Source organism: Saccostrea echinata, unplaced genomic scaffold, assembly GCF_033153115.1.
Source record: "Saccostrea echinata isolate AGI-Se365-2 ecotype Australia unplaced genomic scaffold, CSIRO_AGI_Sech_v1 ptg000054l, whole genome shotgun sequence".
In the NCBI taxonomy this organism is placed as follows: Eukaryota; Metazoa; Mollusca; class Bivalvia; order Ostreida; family Ostreidae; genus Saccostrea; species Saccostrea echinata.
The window spans coordinates 10,390,141-10,413,815 of record NW_026889803.1 but is presented as its reverse complement, the minus strand read 5'-3'; the positions used below and the strand labels follow the sequence as shown (position 1 = coordinate 10,413,815).

Here is a 23,675-nt window from a genome sequence, read left to right as displayed (position 1 = left end):
AGAAGAAGATTTTTTAATGACCCCACCCTATTTTTGTCTTCTCTTGATTATCTCCCCTTGTGAGGGGACTTGGCCCTTCATTTTAACAATTTAAATTCCCCTTCACCCAAGGATGCTTTGTACCAAGTTTGGTCAAAATTGGCCCAGTGGTTCTTGAGAAGAAGTCAAAAATGTGAAAAGTTTACAGACGGACGGACAGACAGACAGACGGACGGACGACGGACAAAATGTGATCAGAAAAGCTCACTTGAGCCTTCGGCTCAGGTGAGCTAAAAACGCTGTTTTCAACAAAATTCTTAAAAGATGTTTTCTCCTATGTATTCCATTTGAATATTTTATCCTTTATCATAAACCATGTATGAATGAATTTAAATTTACACATCTGGGGATGCTTGTATAATAAACTGATTTATATTCTGGCTCTACAGTTCTTAAACAGATTTTTCAATATACATTCCCATGTAAAACTTTGATCCCCTATTGTACATTGTTCAACCCAGCACCATGATTTGTACAATTTTAATCTGTACTACCTGAGGATGCTTGCATATTAATATCACTAATAATCATGGCCCTGCTGTTCTTGAGAAGATTTAAATGTAAAACTTGGGTCCCCTATTGTGGCCCCAACCTACTTCTTGGGGCCATGATTTGAACAAATTTGAATGTACACTCTCTGGAAGCTTTCATACAAGTTTTACCTTTTCTGGCCAAGTGCTTCTTGAGAGAAAGATTTTCACCTGACACCATCAAATTTATACCATTTCTTAATGGTTCTCTTTAAAGAGGGTATGTGGCTATTACCTTGAACATGAATCCCTTTCACCCAATAATGCATTCTGGCAAGCATGGTTGAATTTGTCCCTTTGGTTCTGGAGAAGATGTTGAAAATATGAAAAATTTAAAGATGAGGACAAACAGATGCCGGTAGTCTTTGATCAGATTTTTTTTTTAAAAATCACTATTATTATAATATTAAACAAAATAGTGTGTTATTATCATTCTATTTCATCTTACAATATTAAAACTCTATTGGGCTACTAATAATATATATAGTAAGACTTTGCACATACTCTGTTCTCCATCATTCAACAGGGATGTCAGAAGAAAGACACCGTTAAAAAAAACCCAGAATATCTGAATATGGGTTGCTCCTCCATGATTAACAAAAAACTAAACTATACAGAACTTTCAATTTTATACAACATTTCAATAATGACTGCAAGCTTACATGTATGCAGTCTCATTTCTTGCACAAGGAAAAGTAACTCCACTTGATTTTACATAACTCTATGTAATGAAGAAATGCACCTATCAAGTCACATGGATGTATATGAACACTGAATAAACCTATACAATATTTCACCATTATACTAAGATAACACAAGGTGATTGACTGTTCACATAAAAAAAATGAAATCATCTCTGTTCATGATTATGAAGACTTTCACACTTTCTTCTACCATAAGTAACTCCCATCCTTTGAAGCACACATCCTGTTTTCTCTCACTCCTGCTGCAAAACTCCCAAGAACACCAGTTTATCTCCTACCCCGGCCCCTGCCTCTACCCCCTCTCCCTCCTCGGCCTCTCCCTCTACCACCACGACCTCCTCGCATACCTGAAATGAAAGAAACGTTTCAGTAGTTAGAACTAGGAATGTTCTCTTTCTATAAATGTGCTTAACTGCAAATATGAAAAGTATAAATTTCAGTATGACCTAACAGATATCATGGCATACATGTATATAGTCACAGTGTGAATGCTTCAAATTAGATGATGAATTCTAATAGGTTACAGAAACATTCAAATATTTATATCAAATGTTACAAATTATTTTCTACAGTTTTGTAATTTCTACATGCATCACAAGTGGAATTTCACCTGTTTCTCTGGACTGCATTTCTTGAATTCAAACTATTATCTGAATCATTTAATATCAAATAAAAACTTGCTGGAAACAAATACCATAATCATTTTTTTTTAATTTAATAATGTTATATGATTTATAAATGTGATACAAAGTTGAAGCATCAAGTACATGTAAATTAATGGTGAGATATGTTAAATTCAAAAAATAAGAAATATATTAATATATGTATAAGAATGCAAAATTTTCAAAAACTCCCCAAAAATTACCCTAAAAAATTGAAAAAATGTGCCAGCCCTTCTTTTGCTCTTTTCAAATGCAACAATAAAAAAAAAAACAAGAACATTTTTTTAATAGTTTTCTAATTTTTTGTAGGAGATTTCTTTGGGGAAGGCTTTTAGCATTTTATTTCAGCCATTTTATATACATTACATGTACATAACTCTAGTTTACATACAATATTAGGAGTATAATAATATACCAATATAATGGTATAGTAAAACGATTTAACAGTTTACAATCTTCACAAAAACTGTACTGAATTCTAGTACAAAAACCATATATCTGTGTATCACAATTTTTTATTTACTTTTCATGTTTTTATTTTGTGTTTGGATCCTATTAAATATTACAAAATGTTACAATATGTGAACTAGAAATAACCTACATCTTTTGTCCCCTCGCATCTGGATAGATAATTCTCATTTCAGAACATACACAAACTTTATGAAAAATCATGACAGGTGAAATATCGCACTACATATCATCATACAGTCCCAGTGTATCATAATATACACTAATACGCCTTAACCATATTGTTACACCTAACATTATAGTTATACGAGATCCAAATTTAAAAAGCTTACCACCATCCCTTCCTTTCTTCATTTTTGCTTTTGGGGTGTCATCAATAAGTAAAGTATCTAATGGTAAACTGTCTGGCAGAATGTAATATCGAATGTTGTTACCACGAATGCTGAGCGTGTCCACCTGTACTGGATCTTTGTTCTTGATGGTCATTTTAACTGCTTTCAGGTGGGTATTCATACACACATCAACACCTAAACATAAATTCTTAATCATTAATAAAAGGAGTATGCAGAAAAACTAAGCATGTTAAGAACCATTTGCACAAGAAATATATATAAAACATATAAACATAAAACCACAAAGGCTCAGTTTCAGGGTTGTGGACTGTACTGATAATATTGATAATTCTGCTTTCTTTTATGACTAACTATAATTAGTAAAATTTAAACTGAAAAAAGCTGAAATTAGCATTTTTAAAAACATATTTCTATATATACTAAAAAAGTAGAGGGACAACACTCACCATCTTAGTATCTACAAAATGGCAAGTGTCGTCCTTCTACTTTTTGATGAATGGGGACTTTCATTCGAAGTAGATTTTATTAAATATCTACCAATTTTGGGTGAGATAGAGCTTTGAATATCATTGATCAACTTCTTCCTATTGTCTAGATGTCTACCCATTTGCACATGCAGTTTTAAAGATGCAGTGAACCAAAACTTCCTTAATACCTAGCAAAGTAATTAAAGCAACCGAAGTAGCAGAGGTGTATTGAATACAAGCACAAAATTCTGAAGAGAAAAGAAGCCAAATCTGTGTCAAACTTCTTTTCTTTCTAAATTTTCCTTGCATATTCTAGGGTCGTCCTTAAGTCCTGGGGCCGAGGAATATTGCCGTCTATAATGATGCAACTTCCCTGCTATTCTGGCACTCAGTGATGGGGGATCCCCCCATACTTTTAATTTCCACCTTCTAGTTCAAATCCTATGGAGAACCATAGCTGCTATTCTGTACATCTCTCCATTTCACAGAGAGAAACCACAAACAACTTCGTTTTTTTCAGTTTGTATAGGTCATTTACTCATCATATTAAGACAGACATAAAAGAATGAATATCACATCATCCAGAAAAAAAGCCCCTGTGCATAAAACCTTATTATGTTTACATATATACTGGTAGTTTATTAAAACCATCTATTCATAATGATTTGTCTTATCTATTCACAATGAATTATCTCACAATTAAGTGCAAAAAAAAACCTCTGATACTTACCTGTGACTGTTCCATGCACTTGTGTACCATTTTTCAGTTCAATAGTCACTGTCTCATGGCTCAGTTTCATCAAAAATCTGTAAATTAATTAAAAAGCTATTAACAGCTTCATTATGGTGTGCGAGTGAATCATTTTGAATATGATCAATTTTTTGCCTTTAACTCATTACTTTACTTTAGCGGTACCTTGTGCATGTTTACAGGTCTACTGAACATAATCATGCCATTAATTAGCCTTTTCACCATAACCACAGTACTGGTTTTTTGCAGGGCAAATAAATTGTGGTTTTAGTTGGTAGATAATTAAATGATGCTTAAAACAATTGCTGTTACATCATAAACAATTTATGGCGCAGCAGCCGACACAATCTTGCAAGATACTCGAGAAAATAAGTGCAGTGTTTAATATAACCGTGCACCCGACAGCCCTATACTCAAAAATTTTGCAGCGAGCAAACAAATTTGCAAAAATTTTGTTAAAATTTTTGTGCTTAATTAAGTAATATAATAAGTAAAATTCATATAAGTTATAAATCTCTCTCAAATCAGTTGATAGTATCAGTAGCAAAGTGTAACAAGCCAAGAAGAAGAAATCATTAGATTCGGGATCGAAGTTGTTGCTACCTGGTCCAAGTCACATACCAATAATAGCTAGAACAAATTTATAAAACATAATTATTTTCTCAGGCTAGTAGATATTTGGCAGGGCTGAGAACTTTAACTATCAGTCAGCCCTGCATGTCTGGCTAATTTTATGGTGAGTTATCAAACACTGTAGAAGGGGCACAACTAAGGACCATAACGATTTAGTGCATCCAACATTAAAGTTTGCAAAATGTGAGGATTTTTATAATAAGCATCAATGTCTCCAGATGTCTGATGCCTAAAGTGCGGTAGGTGCAGCATCATAATGACATTTTCATACAACAAGCCATGTAAATAAGGGAATGGAGCAGACGCAATTTAAAAATAGTTCTGAGATAATTCAATTTTCAAAAAGCCTCTACTAGAATTTAGAAGTGTCTGAATGGCCGGAATATGTCCTTTTGATTCAGGTTTTAGTATTTGCATTTAGTCCCAGGCACGTTAATGAAAAGTTTGAAAAAGTGTTTGAAAATCATGTCTTAGGAATTATTTGCAAGCTGTGAGGGTTTTTACAAGAAGTAATCAATGTTCCAAGACCTCCGTTGCATGAAGATCCGTAGATGCAGCATCATTTTCAAAGATCAAGCCAAGTAAACAAGCAAGTTGAGCACATGCCATTATAGAGTCTGCATACTTTTACTTTTGTACATATCAATAATTAGGCCTAAGGTACATATATTTTTATCAACCAAGACCCAACTACCTGTGCTCTAAACCCAAGACCAAAGTACCTGAGCCAGCCTGGCATCTCACTTTTGAAGTCACTGCATTGTTGAGTGACAGACGCTCAATTTCATGATTATATCTATTTACCTAGCTAAATACTGTTTACTGATCAATGTAATTAATCTAAATATTCACTGTTATAATGAAACTTTGAAAAATCGCTCTGGACGATTATTGTTTACAATTTTGCCGGCAAAATACATGCACAAACACCCAAATAAGACATGAAAACAACAAGAATTTCGCAATGTAAATGGTGCAAAATTAATAAATAATCCATATAACTGCGCTTCGTGTCAAACAATACCTTATAAGTTTCATGATTAATGCGGATTGTTCGATCCACAAAAACAAAAATTCAGGGATGGCGGTTTCGTTCTGCGAACGCTTCGTCTATGTTATCAAGACGCTTGAAAATTTGGTAAAACTAAAAGACGAAAAAATGATTATGATGGTAATTATACTAATTTTTGTTTATCTTTTCCTATGATCACATGATTTTACTCCAAATAACTTGCAAGATTTCCTTTTTTCATTATTTTAATTAAAATACAATCTTAATGACTAGAGAGATTCATTGATTGCGATGTATACCTTAGTATACATAAAGTAACTGTGTGCTATCAAGAGAGACAACTCTTTAAACCTTAAATGGGGATGTTTGATTCAACGCACCCTGTCTGTAAATTGAAAAAAAAAAATTGTAAGATTCCATCATCTATTTTTTTTTTTTTTTTTTTTTTTTTTTTTTTTGCAATATTCCATGAGAATTATCGGAGGAAATTTTGATCAATTATCCCCCAGAAAGAATTCCTTAATACTTGATTGATAAATATGCATAAACCGTCCATACTAGGTAGATATGTTTTATTATATGAAGAAAACGTTTAAATAAGAATATCGCTTTTTAAAATTGTCACACAATATGTTTCTCTGCATGATAGAATTCCAGGGGGTCGGGGGGGGGGGGGGGTTCAGTCGCTTACCCAAAATTAATCAATCATTATAATTTTTATTAAAGTTACTCATTCCAGGAACTTACTACATGTACAGGTACGTCCCTGCTCATTCATATATACTTATAGTAATATAATAATTGATTATTACTTTTTTCTTCCTTACACATGTACACATGAATCTAAAGTGTTCCAAGAAATAAATGTGTCGCCTGTTATAGCATAATGAAAGACATAAATAAAGCTACGTGTAAGGTGTGGACATTTTTTTTTAAATTGCATACTGGCATTAATTATCGTTCAAAAACATCCACGGATAGTAAGACTGCGATAGGTAGTATTTATTACAACGCTAGTATTTTCAAAATTTCTTAGGACAAGCAGTGCACTTGCTAAATAGCACATATTTACCTCTCAAATGTCAAATAATATACTTCAAATGGTGTATTCTGAAGCCATTGTTCCAAGCAATATACATGAACAAAATATTGAAGCTATATATGGCGTATCTGAGATAAAATATGAAAATACGAGATTGACGAGATTCAGTGTAAATGTAGATAAACATAATATATGTTATTTACGTTCAAATTAAAATTTTTACCGATTTTGAACTTGAATAACCTCATGTTTCCATAGTTAAAATGACTTCAAACTGTGTCTTTTATTCAAATGCGGTGTCGGTAAATAAATCGGTTATTGTTTTAGATTTCTAATATCTTTGAAACGTGATTGATTTAAATTGTGTTATTTACAGAAAAATCCTATCTTTATATATAGTAATAAAACAAATAGAAAGATCTTTTTAATTTTAGTTAGTTTGAACTTATAAAAAAAACACCGTATATAAATTTACTCTAACAGTTCTGAAGATATAAGATGTGACAGACAGACAGACACGTCACGGACGCCGGGAAAAGTGATCCCTATAAGTTTCGCTCTGCTCTGCAGGCGATACAGAAAAAAGCGTTATGAGTAAAAGATTACCTTTGCTTGTACATGTAGTTGGTTTTCTGGTCCAGTCTTTAAGAAGATGGGAAAAGAAAGAATTGTCTGCAACTTCGATCGCATAAAAATCCAATTCAGTTCGTAAACTTACAGTATCTTAGGCAATTGTTTTCATTTTAAAGTGATAACTATAATAGTATTGAAATTATGCCAAAGAATATTTTTGTATAGAGAACTGTGTCACAGATTCTGTGTGATTCTGTCACAGACACGTGACATGGGCAAGCAATCGGCATATTTGTTCCCGCCACATTATGGTGACAAGAATGAAATACATAAAAATACATAAAAAGAAAAACAGCGTAAAGGCGTATATAAATTGATACAAACAGCTGAATAAAAGAAATGACAGTTTGCACGGTTATGCCTTGCAGGTGCTATTTCTTCCTGCACAAGAATTATTAGCATTCATTCAAAGTAAATGCAAGGTAGTTAAAATGTCACTATAATTAATATGTTCATTATTTCTATTTGCAGATAAGAAATTACATGTATATGTATTGAGAATTCATTGTTAAAAAGTAAGATGTTTGAAAACAGATCTAAGAGATATTTATTCCATTTTTGGTCACCTGAGTCTTTCTGGACATATACTAACATTAAACAGTTTGCATGATTTTAATTAGCAGCTGACTCCATGCCAGTGTCTGAATTCTGTGTTAAGCCTCAGAGCAGGACTAAGCTAGACATATCAAAAATATATTTCACTTTGCAAAATCTACTTTAAAAATTATATGTTATAGCAGACAAACTGTTTGCAAGCACAATTACATGTATATTGAGCGGATAGTAATGTACCATTCATGTCCCCTGGGTTCAGGCCCAGCAGATGGGCTAAGTTGGTCATATATTTAGAACACATTATATCTTTCATTTACTCCTGTAAAATTAGCAATGAAATTGTCTACTGATAACAGTGAGCTATATAAAGGAGATGGGTGAACATGACGAGCGATAAGCCTATAGTGTGACAAACATGAAGATGAAAAATTAAATTTCAATTATATCAAAATTTTCCTTGATATTTCGTCTAACATTAAAATATACTTTATGTAAAATCTCTACAATTTGAAAAAATCCCCCAAAGATTAAAATTATTTGCCTGTGAAATATTAGACACACACTAAAGGGGGCAAAAAGAGTCATTTTCTAATACTATAACACTATTTTTCGATATGAGTGGGTCTTCGCTCCACCTTTTTGAAAGTTAATCCTCAAAGTTTGCATAAAAATATACATTTTTTGGTTACCAAAAATATGGAGCAATGACCCACTATAGCTTAAAAATATACTTTTATGACATAACATTCGCATCTTTTCGAGAAATACTTGAAGTCCATTTAGTCAAGGGTCATATCACAAACATGATTTAAGTGCCACCCTTAATCAGGACTTGTGTAGTCTATAGCTAGTGGTTAGCGTGCTAGTCTCGAAAGAAAATGATACTTAGGATTTTTATTGCTAGGGTTCGAACCCCAAGAATACCACATTAATTTTTTTTTATAAAAGAATAAAAATTTTGCCGAGAAAATTTTCCTCAGAAAAGTTTTGTTTATCATAATTTCATAAATTTCAATAATGAGGCCTTTACTCTTAGTCCTAAATGCACAAACTGAACATGATTTTTATATATCTGAAGCTATAGGCTTTCTGCACGCTATGTTCGCCCATCTCCTTTGTAAAATTTGTGCTTTTGTTTTTGTCGTCAGACTCAAGTTGATCATAAAAAAAGAATATTGAAAATAAGAAAAAAGAATATTGAAAATACATTTATTGCATTAAGCATCTTTTAAATTTTCCTCTGAGCGTGTACATATCGGCATATATACTGATATAGGAGACAGATTTATGTTAATTGAATAAGATAATGAACAAAGTCTTTCACTTGATTAAAGAATATATTGTCTTATTGGTCCCGATTGAGAATTCATAGGACCGATTGATCAGATCTTCAGACACTCATGATATTCAAAGACAACCAAGGCTGTTGTATTTATTCATGGACAGATAACCCACATCGAACAGAATGAATAAGTTGCAACCTTTGTCATTGTAAATTTCCTAGAAAAGGTAGAAGCTTCAAATTACGCTAACCCATATTATATTATTCGTGTATATTTTACTTCGATTCATAAACTTTGTGCTCACCGAAGCCTATAAATCACAAAAAGTACACGTATTTTCAATTTCAATTTGGGACCGCTCTCTGATTTTTTTTTCTCTAATCTTTTATGCGGTCTAAACTAAATGATAAAATCTTCAAAAGTAAACAAGCCATCAAAATCGGAAGTTGAAATAAATAAGAATATAACTGTTTTTATTGAATCAGAAAGTAGATACAAAACGTATACTGAAACATTCACTTTTTCACGTAGATTAGCTTTATCTTTATACAAAGAATGGATAATATTTGTACATGTTTTTCATGTACTTGAAAGACAATCTTGACATTTTCATTTGTTTCCCTCTCAACAGCCTACTTGGATGAATTTTCCCATTTGTATCACTCAAAGCAAGTCTATTTCAGGAACTCCAATTGCACTATCTTGGAATGTATCTTTCTGGTCCGGGCTGACCATCGATTGAGATCCAACTATAAATTTCTTATTGGTCACGTGACAAAGAAATAAACAATTAAAAGTCCAACAGTATGTACCAATGCGTTGGTATCGTAACTTGAGGATGTTGAGGAACTTTCATCGTTGATTTGTTTAGAATGATAAGCTGTAAAAATTAAGTAAAATAGCTTTGAGAATTTAATATTAAATTCAAATCCTTAATATAGTAAGAGAAATTGATGTCGCTCTTCCTTTGTTTTCTCTCGAAATTATAAATGTATTTGAGATGTATGTTATTACCATTCACTTTATAAAACAAAAATACAAATAATTATAATTATAACGAAGTCACAAGTACACTCTTTAATGAAATGAGGCAGAATTATCTTACCACACCACTTTTCATCGGAGTCGTCATAACAGTCACTGATTCTGTCACAGACACGTGACATGGGCAAGCAATCATATTTGTTCCCGCCACATTTAAAATTTCCCGCGCATGGATCTTTTGTTGATGAATCTAATAGTATGATAAGTCAAATTTGATATTTTATATGAATGCAGGTTGATCTAAATATACAATAAATAGATATCAGTGAATCAATTGAAAAGATAAAATCAAAATACATAATTATCATTATTTATGTATTGCAAATAACTTTATATGAAAGGCTAGAACAATTATATTTAAAATGTAAAAGGTGAAGATAACAGCGATCTATCTTCTAAGTCCAGTAAAGAATACTGGTAATACGATTATTTACCTGAAAGTTTCCACCTTATTCCTAGTTTCCAAATTTCTGAAAGATTAAAATTAAAGTGTTCAGATTACAATGAAAGCAATACACGAAAAAAGAACATGTACTGGCGCGTACCTAGATGCCACAAAATTTGTAAAATTGTCAACTTATTAAGTTTAGGCTAAAACAAAAGTAACATTTCCTGCACATAAATATTAAATATACCTTCATACTGGCAGATTTTGTCAGGACTTTCGTCCGAATTATCTCCACAATGATCGACAGAATCGCATCTCAGGGACTTATCGATACACCACAGATTTTTACACAGATAGTCGCCTCGTCTAGGACACCCAGCTACAATTTGTTTAAAAACATATACTCTATATGATAATAGAGGTTGTGACTTTTCACTCGCCCCCATAAAATCAAAATGTGGCAAAGTCATCATTTGAAATACTAATGAAATAGTTATTACACAATGTTAAATACTAAAATTTGAAATATTTGATGCCATAAAGTAGTGGGTCAAAATATTTTGAAATTTTGATTAAAGAGGCTGGGGGGTTGTGGCCATTTTTAGACTATATTGATCTCCTTTAGAAGAAGAGCTCCATATGAAGATATAGAAAATGATCAAATTTTAAAACTAAAATTTTTGAAATTTTTCTTTGCCAAATGATAGTTGACAGCTTAAGATATCATATCTAAAAAATTAAGTTAAATCTGGTGGTTAATTTGTGGTTAATTTGTTGACCCCCAGCCTCCTTAAATGTATAGACGTTATATTTTTTTTTTTTTAATGAAAAAAAAAAACAGTTTTGAGCGTATCTCTCGCTTAATTCTTCATGTTTCTTCGCTTGAGCGAAGTTATATAGTTCATATATTTTATTTTCAAGAACCTGTCGGCTGTAGAAAAAAAAAAACATTTTAATTTCATAATAGAGAACCATTGTAGATTTACTTGTATAAGGCTTTAAAAATAAGATTTATGATTCAGCTCTAACCAATATAAAGAAGTGAACAAGGCGCGCGAAGTGCCTATAGTGCGACAAACATGAAGTGAAAAATAAAATCGCATAAAAAAAATTTTCTTCGATATTTCATCTATTGTTAAAGTATACTTTATGTAAAATCTCTACAATTTACAAAAATCTCACAAAGACTGAAATTATTCGCCTACGAAAGAGCACACACACACTAAAGAGGATAAAAAGGATCATTTTCTCATACTTTAACAAAATTTTCGATATGAGTGGGTCTTTACTCCATATTTTTGAAAGTTAATCCTAAAAGTTTGCATAAAAATATACATTTTTTGGTTTACAAAAACATGGAGCAAAGACCCACTATACCTTAAAAATACACTTTTATGACAAAGCTTTCGCATCTTTCCGAGAAATACTGGAAGTCCATTAAGTCAAGGGTGATATCTCAAATATGATTTAAATGCCAATATTCATCAGGAGCTGTGTAGCGTAGTGATTAGCGTGTTAGTCTCAAAGCATAATGTTTTTTATTGATAGGGGTTCGAATCCCACGAATACAATTTTATTTTTTTAATAAAAGAATAATTTTTTCCCGAGATCTTTTTTCCTCAGAAAAGTTTTGTTGATCATAACTTCATAAATTTCAATAATGAGAACTTTACTTTAAATACTTAATTCACATATATTGAATATATTTTTTTAAATATCTGAAGCTATAGGCATTCTGCACGCCTTGTTCACCCATCTTCTTTGAATCCAATACATTTGAACAACATACCCTCCGTAACATTATCCACAGCTGTATAAATGAAGTTAAGTCGGTCCTCGGCTGATATCGCCCCCCGAAGTCTTATATACAAACTGGAACCTGGGCTGAACCAATGACCAATGGTCATATTTGTGGCGGAATATCTGCCCAATACTTCACCCCTGGATGTTGTTCCACTTATAATCTCTACGCTATTATCGGGATATTCTGCCCATCCTTAATGTAATGAAACATGAATTAACAATAGTTCAGAAATGCTTCATTAGAAACGCAAAGACAATTTAAAATGAATACAATTTGTTAGTTAATGAAATACATATAAATTGAATGAATTCAAAATCAGAAAAATTACCTTGACCAAATACAATTTCTGTTAATCTTAAAAGGATCCCATCTGGATTTTTCTTAGCAGGTTTCCTTATGATCCAGATGCAGTCGAACATGCCTGGTAAACTTGGTGTCAGGTAATCCAGATTAAGAACACCTCCCGATTTATATTCCTTAATTTTGCTGCAATCTGTTAGAAAGTTTTTCAGTTCAGAAGCTTGTACATTTATCATAATTTTCAAACACAACAATTAGCTATATCACTAATACAATTTTTCTGGTAACAGAATGGTTATATTAACATAATATTGAAACTCATCATCTCTCTGTTCACTCGTATGGGATGTTGCTTTGACGCCAATGATTTTATTGAAGAAATCGAATTTTTCTATTAAAAATAAACACGATATCAACATACATTGAAGGGGGGGGGGGCAGTAATAATCTTTCAACTTGACATTTTATAGACGAATTTCACATTTACGAAAGTTATTTCCCTTTGCAGGGTCAATCTGGGGTCAACCGGCGTAAGACACTGTTTTCTCTCTATAACATTACCGACTTTTGGGGGCCGTATCTCGCAAATTAAATCCGTTTGAATATGTTCATTATGCTTTTCATGTTGCCCCGTACTAAGGCAATTCAGGAACGGGTCAAAATTGTCCGAGTCCATTTGAAGGTTGAAACTATTAATTTACAGGTAAGTTACAAAGGATATAGTGACAAAAATGAATGTTACGCCGACAAAGGGGGATAACTCTTATGAATGTGAAATTCATCTATTTTATAAAGGAATGACATTCATTTGTCCCAGCGAGAGTTATCTTTCTTTGTAAAGGGTCAATGAACCTTAATTGCATTGACTGTTTGTCTTTCAACTTTATCGTACTTGTACTTGGCATCGTGTTCCATTGGCTACTGGAAACAAACTGATAGCTAGCCTTCCATCCCACTGGGTGGCAGCACCGATGACTGGAACTTCCGGTGTTAAAAACGAGGATAATTGTGCTCGATTTGGAAACCAAGACCGGTCGCTCATGCCGAGTGTATACCTTTGATGGTGAAATTGTGCGTGGACCATCATATACCTTAACAAAAAAGGAAAATTAACAGGTTTTAAGTTTTATTTGCGTTAAAAGATCTGAACCGGAATATCTAACCTTCAGGGAGAAGGTGGGATATAACCAAAAAGAGTAATCTTTTTTAAGCTTTTGGCTGCCATCTAATATGATCCTTAAAGACGATTATAATGAGGATTATATATTTTATTCTCCGTAATTATAGCATTTTATTGCTATTTCATGACATACATTGCTAAGATACACGGGAAAATTTATTCTTTGTGGATTTAACCTTATCTGAAGGCGAAGTTATATGTTTCATTGTATATATAAGTCTATTAAGTAAAAATTTAATGTGACAAATGCACACATAAAACTGTGGAAGACATGCAATTTAAATCTAAAAGCTTTCAATTGAAATGTATATAGAAACAAATATTTATATCTTTATTTGTTTAAAGGAGCATCTACATTATATATATTTTTCTAATTAAGTACAGTGCGACTTTTTTTTATAGTAATTGCTGACAATTCTGTCTGAATATTGTGATAAAATTTGAAAGTACATGCAAATTAAAGAAAATGGCTTGGAGGGTGTGAAATTATTTCCACTTAAGATGAATCTTGTATTCAATTACGCAATCTTTCAAAGACAAAATCACATAAATTTCAAAGAAACTTCTTAATAACATAAAAACAGAAAATAATAAGCTTTGGATGTGACAGTGAAGATTAGAGTATACGGTCCTAATAATCCATTCCTTCCAATTAATCAGAGTCAGCACAACTCTTGTTGAAGTTAACACCTGCTGGCACGTGCATTAACCCTGATTACTTGTCATTTAGTGTATTACCAAAGTACCTTCCTAACTGACGTCTGCAAAATACGGTACAAGGAGTGGATTGGCTTTGATGGTGTTTTCACCTTGCGGCAGAATCTGGTCAATTGCATGCTACCTCCTACCTGCTTGATGACTGCTACATCCGGTATTCAAGTGTGATTTCTAGAACACGTCTTTAAATAGTGATCATACCTGTAATGTACTGGCGGACGCTAAATCCCAGTCGTCAAATATCATCCGGATTCTGCCATATGGGTCCAGGTTGGTTATTATATACGTAAACGTTTCGCCGTTGAGGGCATATCTGTCTGGGAAGTTTGGAGATGATATTTCTCCCTTGTCACCACCAAACATCGTGGAGGACACCGTTCCCCTAATTTGTTCAACTTTTTCTGTATAAAATTGATCAAATGTCATAAATGAACTTAGATGGTCTATCGTTTACATTGTCTAAAGAAAATTAATTTTTGCTAAATTATTTTGTTATCGCAATTAAAATCATTGTTAAAAATGTTATCTGACTAATTCCCTCTTTAAAATAATTATTACACTAGTACATGTATTTACATCATTAGATTTCCTTGTGCATACAGTCACGTATATGGTCAGAGCTAAACGTTATATTTTATTATCGTTATATTTATTATAGACTATTTAAAACAATATTACTGCATAGAACAGTTAAAATCCACGTACCAGTTACCTCGTACTTGACCCGGAAGCGCTTGCCCATTATTCCGGTTCCGTTAGAAATACAATGACGTATTTTGACGTTGGAGGATATAGAAATATATTCAGCCTCATTGTCGTTGGTATGATAATTCTGGAGATTCTTAGTGTGGTAAGGCTGGTCGACTTCATGAATCTGAAGGTGGTCACAGCTAGAAAAAATATCGAATAAATCTGTATTATTACAAGAGTACGAAGGATGATCATTTGATAATTACAGATAGACATCATATCAATATCCAAAAATTAGGAAATTAATAGTTATAAATCGAATTTCAGATTCATTCGTAAGTTAACTTAATCTTCGAAAGGGAACTTTGGAAATCTCATTTTATTTATTCGATATATTAATATATCAAATCAATATTCATATCGGATCTAATTTTGGATGTCGCTTGTACTAATATACATTTTAGAAGAGGTATACAAATATGCAAAAACAGACGTTAGAGATTTATGCAGAACAATCTGATTTTTACCCAGGAATGCACAAGTTCCTATGTTTGGATATCTGCACAGCTGGACAAGGTGGAAAGTTTACATCAATTAGCGTGACCTTTACTCTGCAGGTGCTACAGCCTCTGATTTCCACGTTACAAGAATGCCCGAGGTAAAAGTCCGAGGTGTAGTTATCAGGATATTCGTATGACGTCACATATCCGTAGTCACCTTTCTCCACAGAAAATTTGACTGTTTCGTGATTTTGAAAACATGACGTTGTTCCTGAAAATCAAAAATAAATAAATAAATAAATAAATGAAGATCGTGGGCTTACAGAACGATGATAGTATCATTTTATCACACTGAAATATAAGAATAAAACGAATGACTGTCTAATATTAAGTTCTCTACACTCGTGTACTAAAGAGATAAGTCTATAGTATAAATAAATGAAGTAAATCTACAATAAAAAATATGATAAATTTTGTTCTGATGATTCTGTTATGGGAGCTCTGACATCTTCTGGGTGTGTGGTCCACTATACACATGTTAATTGGTGTATTAAAGCATCAAAAGAAGAAAGTTACACTGAATTAATAATAGAAAAAGATAACAGAGTTTTAGCTTGATTGAAGTGAAACAAAATGATAAATTAGAGTTTTACGAACCTCTGTCCTTTCCGACCTGAAGAGAGACCCCTGACATTATTAAAGTCGAAGTTAATAGCCAATCTGGAACATATAAAGTAGATAAAAAAGATTATGAGTGAATCTCCTCTCATTTTTTTAAAGTGAGATATATGGCAACCGACATGACGCCTCCCTGCAAATTAGTTTTCTACCTCGGAGTTTAAAGTCATAAAGGAAAACTCATTTTAAATTTTAGTTTAAAAGTTTACAATTAGGGAGATTCTGTGTAGCTGATACGTTTTTCTTTGACATTTACCACAATTTAATTATTTTTTCATGACAAAAAAATTGAAATCTGTCTTTTCATCTATATTGAAGAATGCGTTGGATTTGTGCTTTGTTGATGATACTGTTTAGCCTATTATTTCCTCCTTAACTTAATATAACTATGAACGTAATTTACTTCCTTAACAAGATCACCACAACAAAAGCTTATTTAAGAAACCCAAACTATACTAACAACCTGCGCTTGGGAACTGATAAACCTTTCAAAGATATCGAACTAAAATAATATTTATCTTTTTAGAAACATTCAAGAAAAAATGCTAATAATAACATGTCAGATTTCAAACATGCGGCACGAAACGAAAAGTACACTTAAATTATTTAGTAAAATAAAACGACTGCGGAAACATCAATAAGCTTGAAGTATTCTTCACTCTGTGTTAGATTATAGTATTTTAAAATTTGTAGACGTTTATTTACACTCGGCCAATTTCTTTCTGCTATAAAAACAAAGATGTTGAAAATGTTGATAAGGGGAAAAATAGAAATCACACTGGTTCAGAAATGCGTTTTAACGAAATATATTGTTCACGTATCAAAAGAATTCCAAAAGAGCAATTTCTTGAAATCTATGAACTTTCTGTACAAATTTCATCGCATTATTCAAATATCTTACATAATTGTATAACAATTTTTTTTAACTTTATCGTTCATAGTAAAAAATAAAGCTTACAGTTCAATAAACCTACTAACCTACAAAATTGAATATTTATAATTTTATGTTTGTTCTTACGTTATCTCAAAATATAGAAACTTGCAGTTAATTGTGTCAACGTGTTTCATTTAAAACAAAAAGAACGTATTTTTAACTTAAAAAGTAAAAGCAACCAATGATATTTGACCTAAATAAATATAAAAAGTATATTGTAATAATATTAACAATAAAGCACATTATAAAAAATAGTGAAAATACTTACCAATAAAAAATAAGCGTTCCTTTCTAAATAAAAATTCCATCATATTCGATAAAATCGTCAAACTGGAGGCTAACACTTGTTTGCAGTAAGGTCTTGTCGCACACTAATTAAGATGCTTTGATTGCATGTCATCAAATGGGCAACTGTGAAAAATAAATACACACATTTCTCAGTTATAGACCGCGTTAAGAATTGGTTGCGTACTGTCAAAAAGCTCGAACTCATGTATGAAAGGCAACTTGACGTGAAATATCGAAAATATCAGCGACTGAAAAAAAATTACTGATCATTCACGAAAGCCGAACCACGTGATTGGTCAGTTAAACACCCACTATTAATCGCCTTTGACATTTTGTAAGATTACAACTTCAAACTTGGAAAAGTAACCGACGGTGATTCTACCTTTATTTTTTAATGATTTATGAAAACAACAGCTGTTTCTATGGGAGCTTTTCTTTCCTACAAAACTGCATGAGACTAAAGACCCATAGAAACATTCCGTGCATGACATGAGAAATTAAGAAAATAAAATTATCAATCCTCTCTTTTGCTTATTAAGCCAACGACGCTAAAATAGATCAATTTTACGCCAGCTTCAAACAAGCGTTGAATGACACTCAGTCAACAGACATGGCTATATATCAGTATAGTTAATTTTTTGCTTTGTAGATGTATACACCAATGTTAGACAGTTAAGAATTATTGCCAGATTTCAGCGCTTTCTCCTCCTCCCTTCAACACCTTAATAACTTCTCCAGAAGGAATATTTCGCTCATTACATGCATCATCAAAGATATATTACATCGGAAAACCGTGTTTATCATAATTATTTATTGTATGTTGAAAATATATTGAACTAAGAAATGCTTAATTCTTTAATTCAGGTGGTATTTTGTTAATTATCCGAATTCGTAATGTTGATGAGAAACTACTGTGCGCGCTTCTATAGTTTTAGTACATAGGTACATTGTTCAGAGCAAGCTCACACAATAAAGATAAATCTATATATTTACCATTCCTTGGGCATGGTTTGTTTAATTAATGGCATTGCTAATGAGAATTCTACCAAAAAAAATCGATTTCATTCAAAATAAAAGCATTGCAAAATAAAGGAATTTAGATTCAACGTCTAATACATATACATGTACATCTGGAGTGATGTAAGGCTCTTTATGCTGGGGCTGTCCTCTCAATTATTGTCAGGAGGCGAATTAGAGGATTAAAAAAAAACTGATAATGATCTGTGAAGCGACCGAAAATAGGACAAACGCCAGGACGGGGGGACACTCGGAGCTGTTCTAATCCTTTTACGCATTGTTATCCCCTTGGCACTTTGTCGCCTTAAAGAAGAGTTGGCACAAATTAACCGTAATGCCTCTTTACATCTGCTAGAAAAGGTGTATTCCGCCAAAAGTATCGAACAAAAGGTCAACCATTTGAAACAGGGGGGGAAAAGAAGGAGGTAAAAAAGTGAAAAGCTCAGTTAATTCCGCACCGCGAGTCTCTGCTATCTTAAGCATTGTCGAAACAATTTATCACCTAATCCAGTTCCACAAATGAAAGGAATGAGTTTACTCTAAGTGTATATAAAACACTACTCTTCTGTGAACGATAACGCGTCCGTTTGTATATACAAACAGCTCTTAAGAGGACAGCGAAGTTTATAGAAACAGGGTCCATCTGATAAGACGCAATCTAAGATAAAAAGGATATTTCTCAAGGTGCAGCGATTATATCTATCATATTAAATCGCCTTTTTTTTTTTAAAAAAATAGTGAGATCGACAAATGTTATATTGGTTCTTGTTATTATACACTGGAAAATGTTTCAGGAAGCTAATTCGCGTACGAAAAGCTAATGTTTTAAAAATAATTCTTCAAAGATTCTGCTCAAAAACAGAGTGTGTCATCGAAAAAAAAAATATGCAAGGTGACTAATACTTATAGATATTGATATGCCAAATGAATTAATCTTTTTTACGTTATTTTATAACATTTTGTTTGTCTTATCAGGTATAATGAAATGCCTCTTACAGATGAAACACCAGCGACACTCTAAACTTAATGAGTCAAAAGATGAGGCTGATAGCATCATTAACTTTAGAGACCAGCTCCCTAACAACGAAAATGCGTTAACAGAACAAAAATCTCTACGACGCCCATCACAATATTTGTCGTTAAATCAATTTCGATATGGCCATGATAGTTGAAAATCTTTTTTTTTTTTTTTTTTTTTTTTTTTGAAAAAAAAAATTCAATGTGCAGTATACATGTAAAGCTTTATATTTTTACTTTTTCTTTTGTACATTAATATTAATTCAAATAAAACAATTCGTGGTTTAAATGTGAAAAATAAAATAAAGTACATTTTGTACATTGATCTATATCTTTTATGCTAACTCCATTAAATTCATAATCTTACCTTAGAGATGCATGTCCAAGTTAATCAATATAATGAGCCACAGAAGAACCACTTAATATCTCTCTCACAAAACCCTGATTGACGGAATATTGAACACATGTATATTTATATACTAGAGGCAAAAACCACTAGGACACGTATATTGGTACACTATTAACTCTAACGTCAAACTGTGGTGGCACCCGAACCGTCAAACTTACATTGCGCAAACGATGTAAACACCCGGATGATCGCGTTTCAAAGGATAATTGACAAATTTTAAGATTATAACATTGTGCTATATCTTGTTAGTTTGAGCCGAAGACAATTAAATTTGGATGTTTGATTGTTGTATGGCGGATGTCAGAATGCCTTCTTAACGACTTCGATGCGCCGTTTCCTTAATTCAGTCTACTTAACTATTATATCAGTTGCGCACTTTTTATAACAACTTCTCAATCCCATTTTTTAAAAGCCTGATTAAGTTGGCTGTAGTTGATTATAAAGTTTTAAAAAATATCTTGATATAATATATAATGCGAGGTACTTAAATAAATCACAAGAACCAATTCTCAAAGAGTTCTCACTTTGTCAGCACAGAGGAATAAATTCTTAAGTGTTTGCCAGAAGAACTTTAGCATGACAACACAAATTTTTCATCCTACTTTGATTTAAGATGATAATAGAGTAGGCAAGATATATAATTATTCATGGTTTTGATTCTTTTTATCTCGAATAATGTTTTCTGAAAGAAGGGTAGACAATTGCAAGAGACGATCAAAACTTTCAATTAGTGTACGAAGAACCCCTTTTTTTTCAAATTTTTTTCTAACGTTTGGGAAGATGTTATTGAAATTATTAAAACATATAAAAATGGATTCAGATAATATCTGTACATAAATCATAAAATTAATTGATTACAATGAATACGTTACAAGTAAACATTAATTTCCATCCGAATGAATGACATATGACAAGCTTATCAGCTCCGGTTTTCATAACTGCAGGGCTTAGACATGTTTTCACGCTATTAGTGTGACCATTCGTCGCATTTGACACATCGATGACGTTTCGCAGCGGTTCTTCTAGAGTCTAGAAAAATAAATGAAATTAATTAATTTTAAAAGTATATAACATTATACTTGTCTACTTTTTAAGCAAGCACTGAAGATGGTCTCCAATCAATAACATAGTTATAAGCACATTTGAAAGAAAGTTAAACAGATATAAGTACACTGAATTCTTTCAAATGACAAAATGCAGAAAACATAAATTTGGAGTTAATATTGAGTAATCTATTGGCATAATTGAATCATTGCTACGTCAGGGTTTTTCGATTTGAGATACAGCAGCGATTATCTGAAATTTATCAGTCATTGGCGGACATCATATTTGAAGGGTTATGTTACTTGCCGTGCCAGATTTGTTGATTTTTGGTAGAGAGTCTCAATAAACTAAACCCCCTCTTGGAGACAACACCCCCAAGTTTTCTGTGTAGTGTTGTACACCTGGGCTCTTTTCTGCTTGGAATTTAAAGATCTAGCTCTTGCGCTACAAATCAAGTGTTTTGGGATGAAATCTTTTAATCTGTTTGGTTTTTGTCAGATTTTCTCTGTCACCATTAATCGTAGGATATACTGTGTTTGTTTTCATTTAAACAGAAAAAAAATCTGGAACAGATAAATTTCTTTCTTATGTGAAAAACATGGAAAAAAAAAACATCATCTCTATCGTTTTTCTTTCGAACGTTTGTTCATTTTCACTTATGGCAGAATTGTCTGTTTAAATTTTGACCGAAGAGACGAACTTTACGCAGACTTAGAGTAATCCAGTAAAATTATTGGAGCAAGCAAATGTGCGAAAACAATGCTTATATCGCAGCTTTCAGTACATGCTTCAGTTTTGCTATTACCAGGCAAGTTGAAGGCAATCAACAATAAACAAAAGCGCGTGCATAGAGAAATATTTATTTTGATGTGTATAAAGATGATGATTGAAAATAAACTTGAAATAAAGAATAGCGTGTAACTGGCGGGAAGAAACTCATAAGCACTAAGAAAGAAATCCGAACGGAAGTGAAAGAAAATTCCGGTTCCATGTCTGCCAGGAAAGATGCTAACCAGATTCCAAAGCGTCCCAATTTACCTAAACACATGCATTTATTTGCTTAAATTTTCAAGTAGAGACACAGGGTCGGTTTTCTAATTAACGTCCAACTTCTTTTCAATTTTAGGGAAAATGACAAAACCGATGTTCAGTCTATTTGCAGTAATTGACCCTGTCAGAACTGAGACAACCTGCTGTAGGTAACGCGGCTCTCCGCATCAATGTTTCGCTGCTTTTTTCTATTTCATATCATATGTTAAATCTATCAGTTAAACGTTCATAAGACGTTCATATTTTCTGCCTGACATGTGAAGAGGATTTTTGAAACTCCTTGGATCATTATCATGTTCTTCAGCATCGATAAGCAAGCTTATAATCGACTGTCGACTGATCTGCATGCATAGTAAACATCCGATTGTCTGACTGAAAGATAAAAGTTCCACCTATTTACCCGATGCTATCGCCTTGTCACAGGAGCTAGATTTGGAAATTAATGTGAAATAAATGAGATGAGTATTTTCAAATGCTTACTACTTTTAAAGAAATTGGACTGAAACGTGTCAATATTTTACGAGCAGCGTGAACGTTACGAACAGCATTCGAACAATGCCTGATAAAACTCTCTCTGAGTTGATCGTCCCTCGGCTGTTGTACCAACTACCAACCCACATTTCTATCATTCTCTTGCGTCTCTAAAAGCAACCGTTGATAATGTGTATCTGCATGTATGGAAGCCGTTTTGTTTTGTCAATGTAAATCATAACGTTAAAATTATTATAATTTAAACAGGATGTGTTTGTGAAACACTGATGCCCCCGTATGGCAGCTTATGGCGAAGATTAAAGTTTCTCAAATGCAAGTCAAACTCCAGGTCAAGAGATAAAAAATGTTGGTACCCAAAGAAAGGTCTTGTCTCGAGGAATATACCTGTGAAATTTGAAAGCCCTAGCTCCAACTGTTCAAAAATTATGTTGAAACCAATTGTTCACATGTTATGGACAAGGTTAAAGTTTTTTAATAGTAGGTCAAACTCCAAGACCAAAGTCAATGCCAAAATTGTTGGTATCCAAAGGAAAGTCTTGTCCCAAGGAATGCACATGTAAGTATGAAAGCCGTAGCACCAAATGTTTAAAAGGTATGACCAAGATTAAAGTTTTTCAAAAGTAGGCCAAACCCCAAGGTCAAAGGGTCAAAGTGGTTGGTATCCAAAGGAAGGTCTTATCACAAGGATTACATATGTGAAGTATGAAAGCCCTAGCATCAACTGTTCAAAAGTTATGGTCAAGGTTAAAGTTTTCCATAATTAGGTCAAACTCCTAGGTCAAGGTCAAAGGGTAAAAATAGTTGGTATCCAAAGGAAGGTCTTGTCACAAGGAATAGACATGTCAAATATGAAACCCGTAACATCAACCGTTTAAAGGTTATGGCCAAGGTCAAAGTTTTTCAAAAGAAGGCCAAACTCCAAGGTCAAGGTCAAGAGGTCAAAGTGGTTGGTATCCAAAGGAAGGTCTTGTCACAAGGAATATACATGTGA

At 32.8% G+C, this 23,675-nt stretch overlaps 1 protein-coding gene across 1 annotated transcript; it reads right to left on the bottom strand.

Moving 5' to 3' along the window:
• Nucleotides 1-1,181: 1,181 nt before the first annotated feature.
• LOC133204603 (uncharacterized) lies at nucleotides 1,182-16,482 on the bottom strand. Its single transcript, XM_061340356.1, has 16 exons — nucleotides 16,413-16,482; nucleotides 15,783-16,026; nucleotides 15,271-15,455; nucleotides 14,767-14,966; nucleotides 13,561-13,759; nucleotides 12,697-12,861; nucleotides 12,354-12,560; nucleotides 10,812-10,943; nucleotides 10,611-10,646; nucleotides 10,238-10,366; nucleotides 9,904-10,012; nucleotides 5,971-6,004; nucleotides 5,632-5,717; nucleotides 3,954-4,030; nucleotides 2,736-2,930; nucleotides 1,182-1,620 (listed from the first exon to the last, which is right to left on the bottom strand). Exons 1-16 carry the CDS (start codon nucleotides 16,447-16,449, stop codon nucleotides 1,541-1,543), a joined length of 2,115 nt encoding a protein of 704 aa, XP_061196340.1. The 5' UTR covers nucleotides 16,450-16,482; the 3' UTR covers nucleotides 1,182-1,540.
• Nucleotides 16,483-23,675: the final 7,193 nt, after the last annotated feature.

What these genes read in the sequence shown, in the direction of transcription:
- LOC133204603 (XM_061340356.1), bottom strand. Translation starts at nt 16,449, where the DNA reads ATGTCAGGGGTCTCTCTTCAGGTCGGAAAGGACAGAG. An exon ending in CGTCCGCCAGTACATTACAG is followed by an intron (nt 13,760 to 14,766) that starts GTATGATCACTA and finishes TTTTTTGTTAAG; the next exon opens with GTATATGATGGTCCACGCAC. An exon ending in AGTGCATGGAACAGTCACAG is followed by an intron (nt 2,931 to 3,953) that starts GTAAGTATCAGA and finishes ATTTATGTTTAG; the next exon opens with GTGTTGATGTGTGTATGAAT.